The 23,097-nt window shown below is 39.3% G+C and overlaps 1 protein-coding gene across 2 annotated transcripts; it reads right to left on the reverse strand.

Moving 5' to 3' along the window:
* Positions 1–203: 203 nt before the first annotated feature.
* snw1 (SNW domain containing 1) lies at positions 204–20,841 on the reverse strand. 2 transcript variants are annotated; one of them, XM_017686280.2, is made up of 15 exons: positions 20,725–20,841; positions 15,896–15,918; positions 14,938–15,091; positions 14,657–14,818; positions 14,475–14,570; positions 9,167–9,273; positions 6,712–6,816; positions 6,444–6,513; positions 6,266–6,331; positions 6,054–6,170; positions 5,366–5,507; positions 1,940–2,042; positions 1,511–1,628; positions 955–1,118; positions 204–769 (listed from the first exon to the last, which is right to left on the reverse strand). In XM_017686280.2, the coding sequence occupies exons 2-15, from the start codon at positions 15,907–15,909 to the stop codon at positions 577–579; spliced, it is 1,611 nt and encodes a 536-aa protein (XP_017541769.1). In that variant the 5' UTR covers positions 15,910–15,918; positions 20,725–20,841; the 3' UTR covers positions 204–576. The 2 variants fall into 2 exon arrangements, with proteins under 2 accessions (XP_017541769.1, XP_017541768.1); XM_017686279.2 differs by lacking the exon at positions 20,725–20,841 and having other exon boundaries at positions 15,896–16,028.
* Positions 20,842–23,097: the final 2,256 nt, after the last annotated feature.

Genomic DNA, 23,097 nt, shown 5'->3' on the forward strand with positions numbered 1-23,097 from the left:
TAATTACACTGAATTCGAACCCCTTACGTTTAATACTGCACCAGAAGAAGAGAAACCTTTTGGGAAAGTAATTCCAGATTAACTAAATCCAATTGTTTGTCTGGAGTCTTTTAATTAATCTGAACTGCTTAAAAGCAGCTGCACTAAAGTGAAACTGAAGTCAAATAATGTGAATCACAGTAGTGAATAATCTTTTCCACAGCTTGAATCCATGATAAGAAATTTATTGAGTTTGCTTTACAAGAGTTAATGTTCTTTTTTAATGGTATATAAAGCACACACATTTCTTAGAGAAAAAACTAGCACACACCTAGGCTTTATTATTAAAAATGAACAGAGGTAATGATATTTTGTAGGGGTCCTATCACTTTAACAATGCAATATGTAGCTTGGTTAGCAAAATACATATCACATCTAGCTTGGTAGATGAATTAACTAATGTATTAAAAACAAAAATCCCTGGAACAACTTGCTGCGGTCAAACTACAAAACAAACAAAAACCTTCTCCGTGGCTTGCACTTCAACACTGTTGTGAAGCCAAAAGTACAGAGTGCAAGAAGGGTCTAAAAAGTGTCTCACTCCTTCCTGCGCTTCTTCTCATGATCGTAATCCTTGGAGCGGCCACTAGTGGATGGTCTTTTAGAGCCACCATGTTGCTTGGCCTCTTCCAAAAACTTGTCAAGACCGAAAGGATCCTCCTCAAACTGGACAGGTCCATCCCTACGGGGTCCATGGTCAGTGCCAGAGAACTCCCTATCAGGTACGAACCTGATGAGAGAAGAATAGTTTAATATCATGAGACATTCAATGACTTAAAAATGGGTATGAATGCCTTTTAATCCAAGCTCGATGACAGCAGCCACTAAAGCTCGTCATCACTGTTCTACCTATAGTGCTTATTTACTGAACAATAGGAGCACACACAACTGACATCGGGAATTTCACTAAATTACCTGCTGCTCTGCATAAGTGTGTCCAGGTCATCTCCGTACATATCTTTGTCTGCGTTCTTGCTGGGCCTGTACATGTTCTGTGCCATGTCTCTGCCACTCTTGAAAGGCTGGTCATACACATTATATATCTCATCCTCCCCTCCAGCAAAGCCACTGTCCATTCCCTGTGACAAACACACAACTTTAATTTAAAGGTAAATACAAGCAGGTGACCTCTAGTACTGTGCAGAGCACATATATCCAGGATAACCATGAACTCAAGAAAACAGACTATCCTGCACACGTGTCAGACTCCAGTCCTCACAGGCCAAAACACTGCAAACTTCAGCAAATGCCTCATTAAACACACCTCATTCAGCTCATCAGCTAATTAACACTGCCTTCATGAACTGAATTCAGAGCATTGGATGAAGGAAAACCTCCACATTTCATTACCATTCCAGTGTTTTAAGGCAGAATCCAGAAGTCCACCCAGAATCATACAACACAATTCTTTGTTCATCTGAGATCTGCAAGTCATTAATTAATGAATGCAGTACGAATGAAAGTCGGTTACCCTGCTTTGATTGAAGAGCCTCTGATCATACTGAGCCTCACTGGAGACACGGGGGTTGGGCTGGCCCAGAGCAATCAGCTCACTAATATCTCTATCCTGGTCCCTCTGCAGTTTAGACCTGGTCAGGACACAGAATCACATCAATGTCAGTTGAAATTACACACTCCCAAATTTAAATAAATAAATAAATGGCAATACCACATATTTAAAAACATGGGTTAATGCATATTAATTACTGTGATAACAGAAAAGGTGATCAAAGCAAATGGCATATATTTATTGGTTAGTGAGGGCAGAAAAACTGACTGCTACATCATGAATTTCAAACTGAGATAAGGGCCCCTGACACATACACAAACTGAACTGGCCAGGGCTTGACTGACTGGCCAATGCAACTGTCAGTGGGGCACTGTAAAAAAATCCATGTACCTCTTATCAGGGGCAGCTCTGGAGATGTTTCTGTCATGCTGTCTTTCTTTCCTCCTGTCATGGCGGATCTCATCACGTTCCCTGACCTCTCCGTCCTCACCACCTGTTGGCAGAAAACGCATGTGAAAGGAAGTCTTTTTAGACATTTTGGCCACCATGGGCACGTCAAATACAACCAAGCCTTGCATGCCATCACATTCACAACTTTGCATCTACTGATTATTAGAGATTTTTGCATTCTAAAGGCATAACCCGTGTTTAACATGTGTTTTGGACACTCGGGTAAAGAGAGGAGCTGAGCTGTCAACTGATCACCACTGGTGAGTTGGATCAGGTGGTGGGGGTAGCTGCCGGTCAGATCAGGCAACCCCAAACGTATAGTGAGGATTTGCTGGGAACGTCTGGCAGAAGAACCTGTCAGATTGATCTTCAACTCACACCTCCATCAGAACTTTGACCAGATATCGGGGGAGGTGAGGGACATTGACTCAGAATTGGCCATGTTCTGCTCCTCCATTGTTGAAGCAGCTGACTGTAGCTGTGGCCGCAAGGTAGTTGGTGCCTGTCCGGGCGGTAATCCTCGAACTACCTAAGGTAGTTAAAAAGCTCCTTTGTGACAAGGGTCCAGGGGTGGAGGAGATCCGTCCGGAGTTCCTCAAAGCTCTGGATGTGTGGGGCTGTCTTGGCTGACACGCCTTTTCAGACACGCCTTTTCAATATTGCGTGGACATTGGAGCAGCGCCACTGGATTGGCAGACTGGGGTAGTGGTGCCTCTTTTTTAAAAAGGGGAATGGAGGGTGTGTTCCAACTACAGGGGAATCACACTCCTCAGCCTCCCTGGTAAGTTCTATGCAGGGATACTGGAGAAGAGAGTCGAACCTCAAATTCAGGAGGAGCAGTACGGATTCCGTCCTGGTCGCGGAACACTGGACCAACTCTTCACCCTCTCCAGGATTCTGGAGGGTTCATGGGAGTCTGCCCAACCAGTCCACATGTGCTTTGTGGATTTGGAGAAGGTATTCGACTGTGTTCCCCGGGGTATTCTGTGGGAGGTGCTTCGGGAGTACATGGCTCTCTACTACGAGCCATTCAGGCCCTTCCTCCGCAGGGTGTCTGGACTCTCCCTTAGAGATAGGGTGAGAAGTTCGGTCATCCGGGAGGGAATCGGAGTAGAGCCGCTGCTTCTTCACGTCGAGAGGAGCCAGCTGAGGTGGCTGGGGCATCTGGTTAGGATGCCTCCTGGACGCCTCCCTCGGGAGGTGTCACAGGCAAGTCCACCTGGGAGGAGACCCCGGGGGAAGACCCAGGACATGCCAGCGTGACTATATTGCCCAGCTGGCCTGGGAGTGCCTCAGAATCCTCCCTGGGGAGCTAGTGGAAGTGGCTGGGGAAAGGGAGGTCTGGGCCTCATTGCTTAGGATGCTGCCCCCGCGACCCGAACCCTGGAGAAGCGGAAGATAATGGATGGATGGATGGATAGATAAAAGCATAACCCAGCATGCAATCAACTGTGATGTACATGCCATGTCATGCACGAATGGCTCACATTTTCAAACACAGCGTATTTATACTATACAAAATAACCAGCTAGTAAAAACTCGCAGGATTTAAAAAAATCTTTTACATTAGTTTACATTAGCAAATAAGCATGCCCAGAAAACAGAACTCAACTTCTTCTGTAGAGTTTCTCAATGCTAACTAAGCACAGCAGACTATGCTCAGCGAGTTTGTGCACATTAAATTACTCAAAGACAGGACTATCTAATTTTTTTTAGGTTATAAAAGGAATCCCTTTCTAAGCCATGTTCATACACCAAAAACATCAGAACTAACGCTTTTTCTGTTTAATACTATTGAGCTTTGGTTGGTGTTACAGGGAACATTAGGGGTGCAACGATTATTCGACTTAGCTGACTAAAATCAAAGACCAAATTAGTTGGCAATTAATTTAGTAGTTGATTATTTGGTGAAGTCATTACACATCTTTCTTGCAATCACTAGAAACGTTTTGACATTACCGCTCACTGGAGACCTAACGACAGCGTGATGGCAGTCTCAAGAAGAAAAAAAAAAAATCCTCAAGTGTGGGTGCTAAACTCAGAAAACTAAGTTGTCAGTTGTGCCATTTGTAAAGCCGACCTTAGCTGGCACAGGAGCACATCCTTCATGCTGGATGAAGAAGACTCATCTTGGTAGGATACGCTGCATCCCAAACCACACACAAGCACACTATTTAGAGTGTGAAGGGAAAAAAAAATGTGCATATACCATTAGAAGTGCACTCATTAGCTTAGTGTGTGAAATACAGAAGTGTGTTTGGGACACAGCGACAGTCATGCTAGCAAGCTGGTTAGCTAATGTTAATGTTAAATTGTTCCAAGTCTGTCCTACTTCATGTTCTGAGCTAAGCTGTAGCATTTTCTATTTCAAAATGCATGTTCTCCAGAATCGTTAACAGAGTTGGAACAGGGGAGCAAGTAAGTGTTATTCACAGCGACCCTGTTCACTTTTCAGATGTTTACAGTTCCAACACCACATCGTTGTCTTAACGTCGAGGCCACCAATGAGGTCAAATTCGGCGAACACAGGAGGACAACTGCAAACAGTGTTCTGTTCTCTGCGAACGTTCAGTTCCACTCACAAACAGTTTAAAGAGGTAGTTCTCCTGGAACACACAGCAGCTAGACAAAAGTTTACTGCTAAAATGAATTGTTTACACAAATTCATTTAAAATTTAATCGTTCATAGAGAAATTAACCACAAGTGCATCTTCTCTGCAGCGAATGAGTATCTGCTCTCAGAGAACAACGAGACTCACTGAAGCAGGGAGAGAGACTGACTTTCCTCCGTTTCACTAAAGCTAAAACTAAAATTTAGTTGCAGCAGATTGCTGTTTGTATTTAACATTTAAATGTTTATTTATTTGATTAGATAAAAACTGATTTAGTTTGCTATACTTTATTGCTGCTACTTGGTGTAATCTTGGTTATAAATTTTGACAGGAAAAATACACTGAAATTTTATTTATTTTTTTATCATTTGTATTAGCAGGAAAGTTGATTAAATCAGTGAATTCTTGAATGTTATGTCTTCAGTGTTAGTAAATATATAAAACTGCAAGCTAAATTTAAAAGCTAATAACTATATAAAAGTTAATTGGTAATGTGGTAGTGATTCATAATCCGAGTAACGATTATTCATTTTAGTAATCAATGGATTATTCAACTTTGAAATTAGTCATTTGTATCCCTAGTGAACATTTTTAGGTTTTCTTTTTTTTGCAAACAATATATTTACATTTTTAAAGTTATCAGCTACATAATTGTCAGTTTTTATTATAGTAATAATTGACAGCCTACTAGGTACCAGTAAGGTACATAATAAAGTGGCCAGAGATTGCAGACAAATAACTTCATCAACTGCACCTTTTTCTCCATGGCCTTTAATTCCAGCTCTTCTATCTCTGGCCATCTTTGCAAGCTCGCGGAGCCTCTCTTCCTTCTTCTCTTTTTCCTTTTGCGCCATCTTCTTTTCCACCTGAGCTCTCATCTCCACCGCTTCCCTGGCCTGAGATCACAAAGCATGCCACCAAGTTATCTTGTTTTCTTTCCTAACCTAGAAACCTAGTCCTTTGCCTTGCTACATTAGTCAAGGTAAAAAATGACAACAGGATGGGCTGACCACAAGGAATATTCTTAAATCAATTATCTTACCATATTTAATTAGTTTATTCACATCCACTATTAATAAGACTCTTGCCAATTAATAAGACTCTTTATCCAATTATGTATAACTTACACATAATAACAAAATAACAGTCCTATTAGCCGTTTGTGAATTTCGGATCAGGTGGGTTTCTCAGGCTCTCTCAATGGTAAAATAAAATTCATTATAAAAATAAATAATTATATTAGGCTTTTAAGTTTAAAACAAATAATCAGCACTGTCTAAATAAACAATGCCTACCAAACAACTGAACTGTAAAAAGATAATCCTTTAGAGTAATGGTCTTTTAAAGACACAAAAAATGAAAGAGTTTAAAAAAAAAAAAAAACCCCAACATCAACAAGACATGCATATGACTTTTTTTGCTTTTAAATATAGACAATATACCTTTCTGTCTGCAATGTAGAGAGCCTCAGCCAACTTGGCAAAATTCTCATTAATGTGAACTGTCTGAAGACCTCTTCCGTCAGCTGCCAGACGCTTGTCCAGTGGGATTGTGTAACCCTGAAAACCGGAATGAAAAGATTAAGGAAAACATCACAAACAACAAAAAGATTTTTGGCTGTCTACAGTGGAGCAAGAGAAATCACTAATCGAACCTTTGCATTCTTCCAATTGGAAATGCAGGGGGGAATCTTCCACTCTTGTTGTTCCTTTACAGTCATCTAAGGAAAAGAAGAGTAGGAGACGCTTGCAGTGAGTTTGATGGTATGTTCAAAAACTATTAAAGCTCTTTAGGCACGAGCAAATCTGATTCTAAACTTAATGAAGTCCTACCTTTCTGCTGGGGGAATGCATGACTGGGGCAGGAGGAGAGGGAGGGCCACGAGGAATCTTCTTATTAATTCTATTTAAAATAGACAGAGGTATGACACCTTACAAATTGTTCATGTGCTGAGCTTTATGCAGAATTGTTATTTCATAAACGTGATTAGAGGGTTATTATGCAAGGCTTCAGAGGTATAATGCTAAATGTCTCCCTACCTTCTTTTACTTAGCAATTACAGCATTAGCAATTTTCACAGCCTTCTGTGTTGTGACCTACTTGAAACGTGGTGGCTCCATTGGGTCTTTCTGCATCTCCACCATGCGGATGACCCTTTGCTTGGCCCCCGAGTTGAATGCAACTCCCTGTTGAGAGGGTGTGTACCTGTTAGAAATAAATAATTATTTAATGGAGACCTATTATGATTTTTATGTAATTCCCTTTCTTTTGGTGTGTTGTGTAGCTTTCTGTGCATGTAAACAATCTGCTAAGTTACAAAGTCCAAAGTAACACTCTCCCACAGAAACTGCTTTTCTCAGCTGCCTGAAATGCCTTGTTGCAATTCTCATTTGTTGCAAAATCATGCAATCTTGTAACACAATCCTTACTGCCCACCTAGTGGTAAGTTTGGCACGCCCTTGCAAAAGTTACAAAGTAAAAACTTATGACTCTGAAATGTCCTCCTCCAGTTTAGCCTGCGAAGTGGCACCTGACTTTCAAGATCAGACTCTGACTTAAACTGATACATCAGAACTTGTACCACATACTCTGACGGAACAGAGTGGGCAAGCTGACTAATCAGAGCACACTTGGCTCATCAGGAGAAAGAGGCTTACAGACAAAAGAACTTTAACAGAGCATTTCAGACAAATAATGAACAGAGATGTACAGTACGAGAAATTAGGGAGTAACTGTTGAACTGTATGACTGACTAAACATACACAGATCCCACACCAGTTGTGCATATTGTTACATGTAAATACATATTTTGTTTTCTTTCTAACCAAAACTACATGTGGCAGTGACCTTGGGAGCTACTCTCTAGTGCAAAGGTATGGGCACACCCCTCTTACCTGTTTGAATCCCCAGACAGTACAAACAATCTCTTGTAAAACAAAATTAAAAATGTGCAGTTAAAATACCACCCCTAAAGTACTTTTGGTTACCGGCTATGGAAGTTTAGAGTAGTTGGCTTTTGTTTCCCTTTTTAGATTAGCTAAATACTTTGTTTCAGAGTAGGCTAGCATGGTTAGGTTTTGTTCTGCTCTTTTCTTTGGTGCTTTCCAGTTTGATTCTTCCAGTGTGGTATTAGGTATCTTAGCACTCTGGTTTTATTGAGGTTGTTTTAATAAAATGGCTTCAAAAGCTCTATATTGGTCTGTTCCTCACGCTTTTAATCCATTCTCACCAGTTCAATATTTTAATGCCACATGTTACTGATCCCACAGCACCCTAGATAAAACGTGGGGTCGTAACATTTTGGTGCTCGTCTGAGATATTTAGTCCTTTATAGTTTGGCATTTTAATGAGCTGGTGTAGTTGAGATGAGGAACTCTGGTTGTTAGCATGAGCTAGCGGCTAATGCTACCTTGTTTCATTGATTTTTAGAGCTTTTTAATTTCTGAAGCTACTTGAGTTTGATAGGAGTATTGTGAATGTAGCTGGTCACTTCAGTATCCCATTTTGTGCGTTTTATGGAAGTTTTAAAAAGGCATTGATTTATTTGAGATTTTTGTTTGAGCTTTGTCCCTTTTCTGGGTCCATCTGACTGTCAGGTAAGGTGGAGGGTGCACAGACTGCCCCTAACGTTGTGGACGTGGAAGAGTTGGAGAAGCCTGTGCCAGTTGTGCTTGGCCTGGTGTGTCTTTGCCTTTTTTTGAGCCCTCTTTGAGTCCAGAGGTGTGGCAGGCAGTTTGTTTAAAAAAAAAAAAAAAAAGGCCTCTATTTTAGTTGTAGGATTCAGAAAATAAAACAAGTCTGCTTTGGTTGCTTAACATTTGCTCATAGGATCCTTTATGTGGAGAGCCAGATTTGGTCAGTTAATCTGACATCTGCTTGTTTGGGTCCTTCATGTGGGGGGCCCATTTCTGTCAGGTGATGCTTGCCTTGTAGGACCAGTCATTTGAGGGATCTGATTCAGTCAAATGACATTTAGTTTGTAGGAACTGCTTTTATATGATGATTTGGTCATTTGCCATTTATTTCATTGGGTCTTACATAAAAGACTTAATTAGGTCATTTTTTATTTGTGTAAACAGTTTTCATAGGGTCCATGTCCATGTCTACGCATTTACTTTAATCCTTCTAGCATTAGACCTTCAGTCCTCTCCTGATGAAACTAGCATGTTCTGTTCCCACTTTCTGTACTTTTTTTGGGTGGGCATGTCATGTTCACAGACAAACTAACCAATCAGACTTACAGTTCCAATCAGCTTCTTTTTTTTTTTTTAGATTAGCTAAATACTTTTTGTTTCTGAGTAGGCTAGTGTGGTATGGTTTTGTTTTGTTCTTTTCTTTGGTGCCGTTCACAGTTTGATTATTACAGTCTGGTAATAGGCATGACAGAAAAACCAGTTTTATTGTGGTTTGTTTTAATGAAGTGGCTTCAAAAGCTCTACATGGGTCTGTGCCTCAAGCTGCTAATCCATTCTCACCAGTTCAGCATTTTAATGCCACATGGTACTGATACCACAGTAACCTAGACAAAACATGGGTTCGTAACAATATACCTTACCGGATGTACTGTGCTGGTGCCTGTTTATCTGCAGCACGTACAGGCATGGCAGCAGCAATCTTTTGGGACACCTGCTTCTCTAAAGCAGCTCTGGTCTTCTCTGTGAGCTAAAACAAAAGGAGTATTTCATCACACATCATATATAAAATAAAAAAAACAAAAAAACTTTTTTTTTCTTTTTGCAGTTGGGTTGTGTAAAACAAATAAAAACAGAATACGATGATTTGCAAATCCTTTTCAATTGAATACACTACAAAGACATTTTAAATGTTCAAACGGATAAACTTTTGTTTTTTGCAAATATTCACTCATTTTGAATTTGATGCCTGCAAAACGTTCCAAAGAAGTTGGGACGGGGCAACAGAAGACTGGGACAGTTGAGGAATGCTCAAAAAACACCTGTATCCAACATTCCACAGATGAACAGGTTAATTGGAAACAGGTGAGTTTCATGAGTGGGTATAAAGGGAGCATGCCTGAAAGGCTCAGTCGTTCACAAGCAAGGATGGGGCGAGGCTCACCATTTTGTGAACAACTAAGTGAGCAAACAGTCCAATAGGTTAAGAACAACTTTACTCAACGTGCAGTTGCAAGGAATCTAGGGATTTCATCATCTACAGTCCATAATATTATCAAAAGATTCAGAGAATCTGGAGTATCTCTGCAAGTAAGCGGCAAGGCAGAAAACTAACATTGAATGCCCGTGACCTTCAATCCCTCAGGTGGCACTGCATTAAAAACAGACATCATTCTGTAACGGATATTATCACATGGGCTCAGGAACACTTCAGAAAACCACCGTCAGTGAACACAGGTCGTCACCCCATCTACAAGTGCAAGTTAAAACTCTACCATGCAAAGCAAAAGCCATATATAAACAACACCCAGAAACGCCGCCGGCTTCTCTGGGCCTGAGCTCATCCGAGATGGACTGATGCAAAATGGAAAAGTGTCCTGTGGTCTGACGAGTCCACATTTCAAATTGTTTTTGAAAATCACGGATGTCATGTCCTCCGGGCCAAAGAGGAAAAGGACTGGTAGACATGTGAGTGGTAAACATGCCCCTGTCCCAACTTCTTTGGCACGTGTTGCAGGCATCAAATTCAAAATGAATGAATATTTACAAAACACAAAGTTTATCCAAGCCCAGGTCAAGCAGACCCCTTAAGACAACTGTTCGAGAGGACCATCTGTTGCTTCAACAGTCTAGGGCCAGCCCTTTTTCAACTGCAGCAAAGCTACATGAGAACTGGTCACCAGAAAATGCTACATCTAGAACAGTTTGTTGAATTCTTTCATGCAATGATCTTCGTGGCCGGATTAGTGCTCAGAAACCAGCATTAAACAGAAGACAACAAAAAAACTGTGTTGCATTTGCCAAGGCCCATAGCTTGCAGAAAGGATGGACAGTGGAAAAGTGTCAGAAGGTTGATTTTTCTGATGAACCATCCATTGAACTGCATCCTAATCACCGCAAATACTGCAGAAGACCTGTAGTATTTGATTACAAGATTCACCCAGAAAACAGTCAAGTTTGGTGGAGGAAAAATCATGGTTTGGGGTTATGCAGTATGGGGGTGTCAGAGCTGTGTAGAGTGGATGGCAACATCAACAGCCTGAAGAATCAAGACTTTCTTGCTGCCCATTACATTCCAAACCAGAAGAGAGGGCAAATTCTGCAGTAGGATGGCACTCCTTCTCATACTTCAGCATCCACAAAGTTCCTGAAAGCAAAGAAGATCAAGGTGCTCCAGGATTTGCCAGCCCAGTCACCAGACCTGAACATTATTGAGCATGTCTAGGGTAAGATGAAGGAGGAGGGTTGGAAAATGAAACAAAAAAATCTTGATGAATTCTGGGAGTCCTGCAAGACTGCTTTCTTTGCCATTCCAGATGACCTATTGATAAAGTTCTTTGAGTCATTGCCAAGACGTATGGATGCAGTCTTCCAAGCTCATGTAAGTCATACATGGTGGTTGGCATGGTGTAGTGGTTAACACCTCTGCCTTCTACACTGTAGACTGGGGTTCAATTCCCACCTGGGCAAACACCCTACACTATACCAATAAGAGTCCTTGGGCAAGACTCCTAACACCGCCTTGGCCTACCTGTGTAAAATGATCAAATTGTAAGTCGCTCTGGATAAGAGCGTCAGCCAAATGCCGTAAATGTAAATGATATTTTTTCCAAGACACCATGACTTCATGTTCTAATGTTATTGTAGCATGTTTGTGCATTCAAAATAAAAGTAAATGTATAATTTCAACATTATTTTTGTATATAATAAGACTTCCGTCCAAGCAAAATCTGACCTTTCTGTCCTAATTAAATGACAGAACTCAATGAATGATACAAAACATTATTTTGGTATAATAAGCATAATCTAGACCTTCATATAAGCCATTTCTGATTTCAATTGATCAAATACAAGTTATTTGTTGTTCCTACAACTTGGATAAGTGACAAGACTTTTGTCAGGGACTGTGTGTGTGTGTGTATTTATATTTCATATTCACACACACATGATATATATATATATATATATATATATATATATATATATATATATATATATATATATATATATATATATATATATATATATACACACACACACACACAACAGTGGGGAAAATAAGTATTTGATACACTGCCGATTTTGCAAGTTTTCCCACCTACAAAGAATGGAGTTATCTGTAATTTTATCATAGGTACACTTCTACTGTGAGAGACAGAATAAAAAAAAATCCAGAAAATCACATTATGATTTTTAAATAATTAATTTGCATTTTATTGCATGAAGTATTTTATACAATAGAAAAACAGAAGTTAATATTTGGTACAGAAACCTTTGTTTGCAATTACAGAGGCCAGATGTTTCCAAGTTTTAATGTCTGACCAGGTTTGCACACACTGCAGCAGGGTGAGTGCAGAGTAGGAGGGCTTCTTAAAGAAAAACTAACAGGTCTGTGAGAGCCAGAATTCTTACTGGTTGGTAGGTGATCAAAATACTTATTATATACATGCAATAAAATGCAAATGAATTATTTAAAAATCATACAATTTTTGATTTTCTGAATTTTTTTTTTAGATTCTGTCTCTCACAGTTAAAGTGTACCTACGATAAAAATTACAGACCTCTCCATTCTTTGTAGGTGGAAAAACTTGCAAAATCAGCAGTGTATCAAATATTTATTTTCCCTACTGTGTGTGTTTATATATATATATATATATCACACACACACACAGAACAAAAATATAAACGCAACACTTGTTTTTGCTCCCATTTTTCATGAGCTGAACTTAAAAATCTAAGACTTTTTCTATGTACACAAAAGGCCTTTTTCTCTCAAATATTGTTCATAAATGTGTCTAATTCTGCGTTAGTGAGCACTTCTGCTTTGGCAAAATAATCCATCCACCTCACAGGTGTGGCATACCAAGATGCTGATTAGACAGCATGATTATTACACAGGTGTACCTAAGCTGGCCGCAATAAAAGTTGTGCAGTTTTATCACACAACACAATGCCACAGTCACCAGTTTTGAGGGAGCATGCAATTGGCATTCTGACTGCAGGAATGTCCACCAGAGGTGTTGCCCATGAATTGAATGTTCATTTCTCTACCATAAGCCGTCTTCAAAGGCGTTTCAGAGAATTTGAATGGACCAAAAGAAACGGCCCAAAATGACTTGGAAAGATTGACTGGTTCTATTGACTTCCATTAAAACTACAGTAGGTTTTTTCTTTCTCCTGTAAAGTTACCATTTTGGAGATACGGTGTTTTCTCCCGACAACAGTGATACACACACACACACACAAACGCACACAATTGTGTGAAAAATTGTTTGCCCCCTTCCTGATGTATTATTCTTTGCATGTTTGTCACACTTAAATGCTTCAGATCACAAAACAAATTTAAATATTCGACAAAGATAGCATTTTGTGTTTACTTGTTGTTTATAAATGAAGATCTTTACTATTAAGGGAAAAAGAAATCCAAACCTACAGGGCCCTGTGAAGTGTTTGCCCCTTCTTTGACTCCTTCTATAAAGATCTGAATATAAGCCTGCTTGTTAATATTACTGAAGCAGTCTATTAGCTATCTGCTGGCCTCATCATCCTTCTCTATTGACAGCAGAATATCCAGTCCAGTTAGAGAATATCAAGTGTGAACCAGTAAGAGAGAGCCTGCTAACTGGAACGACTTGTGTTCAACTGGCAACTTTTCATTTGGATGCTTTTTACAGACCTGGACTTCAGCAATAACAATGTGTTTTTTCACACAGTAAAATATGCTCGCATGGAGGAATATTTTAGAGCAGTGTCCACTAAACTTTGGTAGAACAATTGGGACTTGGCATGCTGCAAGCTCAGAAGAACATGCAGCAACGTTGACTGCCCCTAAAAGGCCGTGCCGTTGAAGTGCCTCACTGAACCCAACACGCAACCAATATATTTATACATGACCAGCGCTTTCTCCAGCCACATACATGACACGTTCAGATTTGTGGCAAACTTGGTCTCTATGAATAGCTAAATTTGAACGATTTTATGCAAACATTCCATTTTAACAGTGAGCTACTACCTGAAACTGTTTGCGAGTGGTTGGTTAGTGGAGAACTCATGGCAAACAGAAAACTGGTTGCAGCCGTTTGAAAACATTCTCCTACGTTAGCTGAATTTGAACACGCTGGTGGCCTCAATGTTAAGACAATAATGCAATGTTCAAAACTGTAAACATTATTTGAAATATGAACAGTATAGTTAATTTATTCCAGAGAACACACATCTATAAATAGAAAATGTTACAGCTCAGCTCATTATTAGATGAATCTTCATCCAGTGAGGCAACCACTTTCCTCTTCATATGCTCCAAATGTAGGATGTGCTCCCATGCCAGCAAAGGTTGGTTTTACAAATAGCACAACTCACAGTTTTCAGAGTTAAGCGTGAAATGCTCCCACTTTTCATTCTCTAGGTTGCCATCATGTTTTGTTTTGTATTTTTTTTTTTGTTAACTCTCCAGTATGTGGTAATGTCAAAACATTGCTAGTTAACAGAAGAACCATGTGTGATAATGTCACCAACCTAGTCGATCTTTACATTAGTTGCCTACTAATTTGGTTGCGGACTAAGTCAATTAATCATTACACTCCTATTCAGAACATTAAATAATTTAAAAAATAAAGAAATAAAATCAGAAATAGCTTTTACATCTAATAGATGAAATCTGAGCTCATCCTTATGATGGAAAATCTTGATCATGCAAGACAACAAACCTCAAACACCTTAAAAAAATCTTACCTCCCTAACTGCCTCCTCGTCTGGTCTCTGTAGTTCAGGTGCATCATCATTAAGCACTTCCTTAGGAAGTAAGTCTGTGTATTTACTGAATATGACCTGTTCAAAGACCAATAAAAGAGGTGTGAGTGTACATTTCAAGGAACTTTACAAACAATAACTCCGAGCTCCAACATAAAACACACCTTATCCTTTCCTTGCCCCTGCCTTGCAATGGCATCATATTTTATTTTGCCCTCAGCATCCACCTGCACAGCAAGAGCATTGGAGGTCTTCTTCTTCCTACCCATATCCAGTGGGTACTGGGCAACATGGATTTCTGGAAATGCACCTCCATCACCAAAATCCTTTAAAAGAAGAAAAAGTACATATAAGCAGTGGCCTATGAGCTGTCAGACCTCAAAATTGGAATTCGGAATTGGAAAAAATAATATAAGTATATGAAGATGTACTGCACTTGCAGTACCTCCAGGCTGCGTGGCACCCATCCTTTTCGAGAGCCATAGGGAGGTGGTTCTCTGCGAGTGGACACCAGTGCTGTGGACTGGGACGTCTGTGCTCTGGTCCTCTCTTCTGCCTCAAGCTGGTCCTGAGACAGCTGAGTGGGTGCAGGTAGAAAGCTGTAGAACAAAAAATACACTACTGACCTATCGGCTAGTAGTAAGCCAAGGTGACCGAGTTTATAGCATAACCTTAAAAGCAAATCCTGTTTTTCATGCTTTATTGTATTTTTTAACTGATGAATCGATGAGTAGCAACAGCTTACTGCAACAAACCCGGTAATTTCGGTTTGCTCTGCTAGTCAAATCAATCACCTGGACGGCAAAAAAATTTCAAACACACAGCACGATGTTGACTCAACGCAAACTTCTTCCTGATGTCAATTAATCATTGATAGAATCCATCACGTGTTTTTTTCCCATAAACAAGAAAGGACACTACGAACAGCATTTTCAACTGAACCGAGTTAAATCTGAAAAAATAGATAACTCGATGTCTACCAGATAAGAGCAAATAATGTTTGCTGGCTAGGTGGCTAACAAGAAAGAGAAATGCGTAAGTAATGACATAGATCATGCAAAACCACACCTTTCTGCATGAGTACAATTTAATCGGGAACATAAAGATTTACTTTTATGTCATCTAAATCGATAGATTATTATGGCGGTGAGCTTATTAACATAACTTAGTTAGATAAAGCTAGCGGAGTAACGCTAACGTTAGCATTACAACATTGCAGTTAGCTAGCTAGTGAGCTAGCTGACTAGGCCTTTATGACATAAAAGGACTTAAGAAAATATAAGAAATATAACACTATCAAAAACAGATCACATAGTCTATCGTAGCCGGCATCAAAAATACGTTTTATTGTCGTTTTAACGTAACGTAGTAATAAAGCCTAAAAATCTCAAGACGCTACCCACCTCGTCAGGGACATTTTCCTCTCCTTGTTGAATCCGACACCACGCGAGAATTCACCGTATCGCGTTGTTTCCGAAAGAGAAGCGAGAAAAGCAGACGTTATCTTATGGTCAAATGTGATATTGTAATGTACCACTTTTTTTCATTAAACGATTCCTCCCAAATTGCTGCATAAAATTATAATATGTTTGTCCATTTACATTAAACATATTTTGAGAAACTAAACTGGTAAAATGTTAGATAGGTTAAGCCACATAAAAAGAAATTGTCTTCAGTTGATATCCCCATGCACCAGCAAGCCTTAGTTATTACATTTTCTTTATTTACAGCTTCTTTAGGATAAATGCCAGCCACTGCTTTCATTGAAAAACTCAAAATTCAAGGATACACCCTGGACAGGTCGTCAGTCCATCGCAGGGCGGGCAGACAGGCAGACACACACACACACACCTAGGGGCAATGAAGCATGTCCAGTTGGCCTAATCGCATGTTTTCGGACTATGGGAGAACCTGGAGGAAACCCACGCAGACGCGGGGAGAACATGTAAACTCCACACAGAGAGGACCCTGCTCGGTCAAACCCAGGCCCTCCTTGCACTAGGCGACAGCGCTACCGCGATGTATTTCAGGTAATTTTTTTCCCTTCGCATTCTGTTATGCTTAACGTGTTGGGAACTGTATATGTACAATATATGGATACTAGCTTGAGAGACTTTAAAAGAGCTTAAAATGTATTTGAAATTTCTGTCTTTTATTTTCTAGTATTTTTTTGACACTGTCTGCTGACGAAACAGAAAGAGAGAGAGAAAGAGAGAGAGAGAAATAAATCTTCAAAAGACTACGAAGCGTGGCCATTGATTCTTTGGACCAGTGTAGCTACTGATATCCATATTAATAAAGTCTGTCCCGCTGGACCTCCCACTGGTTTAGTATTAGTATTTTTTTCTAATGATTAAAAAAATATTGGCACAACAGAATTTCTCATATTTTCAAAAAAAAAAAAACTTTCAGTCTTTGGGAATGAGAATACATGACATCATGTATGAATCAACAAACATACACAAATCCTCTTTTTTACAGTATATCACATATAACTTTTATGATGCGCAACAATGCTAAAGAGAGTGCTCATATACTACAACAGCCTAATTTTTTATCACTACATTACACATAATCTCAAAGCAACAGGCATTACAAAACAAAAGTTTAATTGAAAGTCTAAAAATAATAACACTATTAACCATGAACGAAGGGTAGCAGCCACAGCGAGCATAATGTATGCAGGTTAAACTGGTCTAGCGGTGCACTGACCATGAATGTTATGGCTGATTTGCATTCCAATTGCATTACAGCTAAATTTGATCTATGGCCAATATTTTGTGGTACACATTTGTTTTTTACATTTTTGGAGAAAATTCTTCCACTGTTTTTTTTTTTTTTTTGGGAAGTAGACTGATCTTTTACGTATCAATCAGGAATATGCCAGATCCTGTATGATCTAACTCTGGGCATAGATGTTTTGCAAAAGCAAGTGATATTAGTAAGGAATGACCAGTAATGATAACAACTACAGTAATAATTAGGGCTGAAAAAATAATTTGACATTCATTAATACTGACAATATTTTCAAAAGTGATGCATCCTAGAGTTTCGCCTTCACTGAAAAAGGGCAACAATTCACTTACAGTGTCACAACTATGTAAGATATAGTGAAATTAAAACAGATCATCGCTGAAAGTAAAACAAGTAAGAAAGTAAAGTCTAGGAGTATTTTTTAAAGTCGTTACATACAACATATGCATTAAACGCTTCAAGAAAATAAAACAAATCTGTTATATTTTCAGTACTGTTGTACATGTAAGTTGGGGAACCAGGTAGGTCACAAACATCTATTTTTTTTTTTTTTTGTTATAGCCCGACCTAGATCTGGCTGTAAATTTGGGGCTCGTCCTGCTCGTCTTTTCATTTTAGCTGCTCCTTTTTCTCTGTTAGTGGTTTGTGCAGTGAAGGCTTTTTATGGAGTCAAATTAGGGTCTTTAATGGTGACGAGAAAAAAAATATATCGCAAATATAAGATTAGCATTTTGCATTTTACGTTCCTATTTTGTTTTTGCAATACTTTCCCTCTTTTGCGTTTCTTTATTTTGTTTGCATTTCACATTTTATGTTGCTGCTTTTTTTGCAATACTTTCTCCCTTTTGCGTTTCTTTCTTTTCTTTGCGTCTCGCGTTTTACGTTCCTCATTTTTTTTTTGCGCTTCTCGCTTCTTTGCTCCGGTTTTACCCTCTGTGTGGGGGCGGGGAAAGAGGCGTGGCCAAGAGCGAAAGGCGTGCCGTGAACGTTCCGCGTCATCAGTTGGAGCCACCGTCACACAGCGCGGCAATTCGGTTTACTGGTATCATGGCAGACGGCTTTTGAGCCTGAAAGGTTTGTTTTGGCTCCTTCTATGCATGCTTTTGGTCAGCATTGTAAGGATTTTCTTCAGTTGGTTGGATCTTACTGTATCACTAAGAGTGTGATAAGGGAAGCGTGTACCAGAAGCTAGTTAATAAGGGGGTTTCCTGCTTTACTGTAATTATTTGAACCAGGTGTTGTCTCTGAATAGAAGAATATGTTGGGGAAGTGAGAACAACATTTCCAATATCTTCATGCACATCCGGCATAAATTCTGGCAGGTACTACTTATATTGATTTGAGGTCTTCTTCTACTTTTTTTGCCTTTGCTAACTATACATATGGAAGAGTTGAAGTTGGCTGTTAGGCATCAAGAGCATGAGACGCAGCTGCTCCATTTGCAAGCTGCCAAATGCTGGGTTGTTGCACCCCTGTTACCACGAGGGCCTCTCTAGAAATGAAAGGACTCCTGCTTCTGGCCCCCCCATACTGCACCTGGATTTGCCTCCAGTGTAGAGGACACATCTGTTTCCATCCCCACTGTCACACCTAGATTTGACGTGACTAAGTACATAGCCTTGTTCGCAAATTTAGAAAAACTGACATTGATTCATATCTCACAGCCTTAGAACATATAGGGACAGTTCTTCAGTGGCCAAAAGAGCTTTGCTTTTACAGTAATCAGAGCATGTACTAATAGAAAGATCATCCGTCCTTTGTTGGGAAAGCATGACACAAGCATTTATAATGCTTTTTTTGCTCTCTTGTTCTGTGTTGTTGTTTTTTTAATAAACAAATAAACAAGAACAGGCCACAAACATGGCCAACAACAGTGTATGATTTTCAAGGTATCAATAAATGTCAAACCATCTCCCATCTCTCTGACATTGACAGAAAGGTCTTGTTGACCACATGGTGAAAGTAAACCTGTTCCTTGCTCTTTGGATCTGTAGCTTAATCAATTAACTTAAACGTTAGTGAGCATGTTACAGACACAAACAGTGGTACACATCAAAGTAGATGTTTCATCCTAACTGGTGCTCTGCTGATACAAGTCTAAATGATATAAACTAATATCAGCCTTGGCTAATAGATGCTAAAACCACACTCGTTTAGAGGATACCTGAGAGCGCAAAGACGAGTGACTGGTGTTAGAGCGAAAGCAGAAATCAAACATGTTCTAGTATGTGTAACTCTTAGCTGTCACTGAGCTATTATCATGCTTATCATGCTCATTTTTTTCACCCTCTTTCTACTAGCATCACCTATTGAGGAACTCCAACATCACAAATCAGTGAGCCATTCTAAAATATAAATCAGTGGAATCTATTTATTTAGCTATTAAATTGTGGAATAAAAATGTAGCACTTCATAACTTCAAAACAAATGCACAGTAAGACAGAGGCAAATAGATTTCTTTGAGAGACAGCAGTACAGAAAACTGAAGAAAGAGCCTGAGAAAGGAAGATGAGGAAACAGGAAGAGAGAAGGTGCATGGAGGAAGGCAAAGAAAACAAGAAAATGTGCTGTGCCACTATTTATTTCAGTCTTTCACTCAGCAGCCCAAGCTACTATCATGGGCTATCATAGCTGTGAGTAGCCTTGGGCCTCCATAACTCACCCTACCCTTACCCAACCTCTGCCCAGCACCCTCTATGCTCAGCCTTGCCTCAGGGATAATGGTGTCAGCACTGCCATAAATCAGATTAAACTATCTACAAATGCTGACAGTAGGCTGCTCAGCACTCAGAGCTCCTACTGCCATAAGAAGCCACCAACAAATGCTGATGTGAATGGAGAGAAAATAAACACATTAGTCGACAAACAGAAGAATTAAAGATAGACACTAAGTTAAAGAGTAGAAATACAAGTATATGTATTTACATATTTATATAGCATATAAGACAGATTTGTTGTATTTACATGATAGAAGGCACTAAGTCCCATGAGGTAGTCTAAAAGCACAATGACTATAGACAATGTTTGGCAGGGACTACATCCAATCAGAGCTGATTTAGTTTTGTGAAAGTCAGGGATAAGTAAGGAAAACATCCAATCATAACTACTTCGGCATATATTGAGAGGCCGGGTAGCCAGCCAGTCCAACGCACATTTGCACAAATTTGATCTAAATTGGTTAAGACCATACTAGCCTGTGAACTGTCGTTACTTATGATGGAACTAAGTTATCTAGACAATGTCAGCAGGGAGAAAGAGAAGAGCCGATGTATGGACAGATTTCTCCTTTGACGTCGTGAAAAACAAGACGATGTGTAAACCATGTGGGGCGACTATCCCGGGTAAAAACACGAGAAATTTTAAACGGCATCTGCAAGCAAGTCACCCAGATCCCCATGCAAAAGGAAGCATTTTAATGTCATGCAGGGTAAAGTGTTTTTCCCAGTTTAGCGTTTGTTTTTAGAGAAAATCACCACACCTTGTTGGACACCAGTCCTCCAGCACTATCGTTAGCTCTTTACCACTGCTAACGCTAGTTTAGCCTTTTTTAATCCTAGTCCTGAAGGCACACTGCCCTGTACATTTTAGAACGTGCCCTGCTGTAAAACGCTCGTATAAACACGAGGCTGAAGTTAGTTACTTATTCGCAGCTCCCGATTCATTTGGCTCCTTATTCGCAGCTTCTTATTCGCGGGCTGAAGTTAGCTCCTTATTCGCGCTTTCTCTTTTAGCGAATGACGGCGGAACAAAGGGACTGTTCACACACGCGATATGCTGCGCACTTTCCCATTTTAACAGACTCGGAGAGACTAATGATGGAGACATACTAATGAAGGAATTAGGAATGTGTGCTGTGTTTATCTTACCATTGTGCATATGAAGATTATGACTATAGAGAAATAAAATATTTAATTCTGTAAATATATGATGTTCCTTCAATGCATTTTCAATGTTTTTTTCATTGCAAGTTTAAAGAATGAGACTGAATTAAAAATAAGGGTGAGTTCATGAATTAGATTGAAAGCCAATCCAATCTAAATTTAATGTGATTAAATTGGATAGTTTTTTTCTTCTTCAATCGCAGATGTAACTGGCAGTATGCCACAATTAGTAAATGTGCATAAAAGGAAATGGACAAGAAATTTCAGAGGGGTGTATTTGCAGGAAAAAAAACAGATTACAAACAGAAAACACAATTTATGTAAGGAAAACCTAGTTCTAGCCTGGCCCAAACTGATTTCATACATAAAAAATGGGAACATGCCACATTATGCAGTAATGCATACAATGAAATGAATAGGAAGCTGAAATTCAGGTGGATACTGAAGGCCTTATTCACTTCGGGCCAGGACAGTTACATATCCTACATAGAGAACCAGTCTCCCCCTGTAAGGAAAACCTGGTTTTAGTCTGGCCCAAGCTGATTTAATACATTAAAATAACGGAGAAAATGCCACATTATGAAGTAATGCACACAATGAATAGGATGCTGAAATTCCAGGGGGATACTGAAGGCCTTATTGACTTCAGGCCAGGACAATTACATATCCTACATAGAGAACCAGTCTCCCTTTGTAAGGAAAACCTGGTTTTAGCCTGGCCCAAGCTGATTTAATACATTAAAATACCTGGTACTTTGTTTCCTGCGTAATATTCCACACAGGAAAATAAATAGGAAGCTGAAATTCTATATAGGTTTTGTTAGTTCAAATGGCCATGGGCCAGAAAATGCTAGTATATTGAGCCACAGATTAATAAAATAAAAAAAAAAATAGATTTGAAGGCATTGATCATAATAAGCTAGAGCCAACTCTGTCTTTGATGATTGTTTCACTTTATTTACTTTTTCTCTTAAAATAGAAACATAATACTAGCACACAAAAATTCTTCCTCCACATCACAGAAAGCATCCTAAACCAATGCTTTTAATAAGAGTAATTTAGTTTTTTCGCATTCCTTTTCTACTCAAAATATTTATTTTTCTTTTTTTTAAAAAAGCCACGTAAGGCTTTAGCACCCATTTAGCAACAAGTTCTTTACTTTTCAGTTGTTTCAGAGCCATAAACTACAAATGACAAATTTTTACTCATATTATACAGTTTATCATCTGGCAGACAATTTTTATACAAAGTGAATTACACCAGCAAAAAACAAAAAACAGCCTTTTGATGCTATGCTTACCATAACACAACTTGTAGCCTATGTAACCTTTCAAACAATAAACTATGGTACAACCGAAAACCTCCCGAGACTTATAAATGTGCACTTATACTATGCGTGACAGCTGTTGTGAAAAATCGAAACCAAAGGGTGTCGCTGTTAATTTTTTTCCCTTAGCGTTACTACACATCATTTTTCCCCCCAGACAAAATGTTGATTTGAGAATATCTGACGGCTGTTTATCTTTGTCATTGCTAACAGTTTGTTACATTGCATTCACGTTAAAACTGCATCAAAGACCGCAAACGGAGCACGGAGTTCGATGATGGTGGTGGTGCCTTGGCTATCAAGTATAGTTTATATTTTTCTCTTTAGCATGGCGTGGAAATTTTTCAGAAATCAAAATGAAACCGAGGAGAAAATTATCAGCCTGTTTCTAAGAAATCTCATTGCCTTAGATCATGAAGGCTGCAGAGACCCTGACTCTGTATGGGGTAGAATTGCTACCGATGTTTGGAATAACCAGTTGTGCATTAGAAAATGGCTCCATCAAATGTGGCAGGAGGACAGGCGACGTTTAAAGTCCAGAGCAAATGCAGAAGTCTGTCTAGTTAAAAAGGCTGATTCCGAGGAGAGTATTCCAAGTGATGCTCAACAAGCTACTTCAGCTAATGATAACGAGCAACTTTGT

The sequence above is a fragment of the Pygocentrus nattereri genome, chromosome 4 (genome assembly GCF_015220715.1).
Source record: "Pygocentrus nattereri isolate fPygNat1 chromosome 4, fPygNat1.pri, whole genome shotgun sequence".
Lineage (NCBI taxonomy): Eukaryota > Metazoa > Chordata > Actinopteri > Characiformes > Serrasalmidae > Pygocentrus > Pygocentrus nattereri.

Coding starts and splice junctions, on each gene's coding strand:
- snw1 (XM_017686280.2), bottom strand. Junction 6,817..9,166: donor GCACCAGCACAGTACATCCG/GTAAGGTATATT, acceptor TATTTCTAACAG/GTACACACCCTCTCAACAGG. Junction 1,119..1,510: donor GGCTCTTCAATCAAAGCAGG/GTAACCGACTTT, acceptor TGTTTGTCACAG/GGAATGGACAGTGGCTTTGC.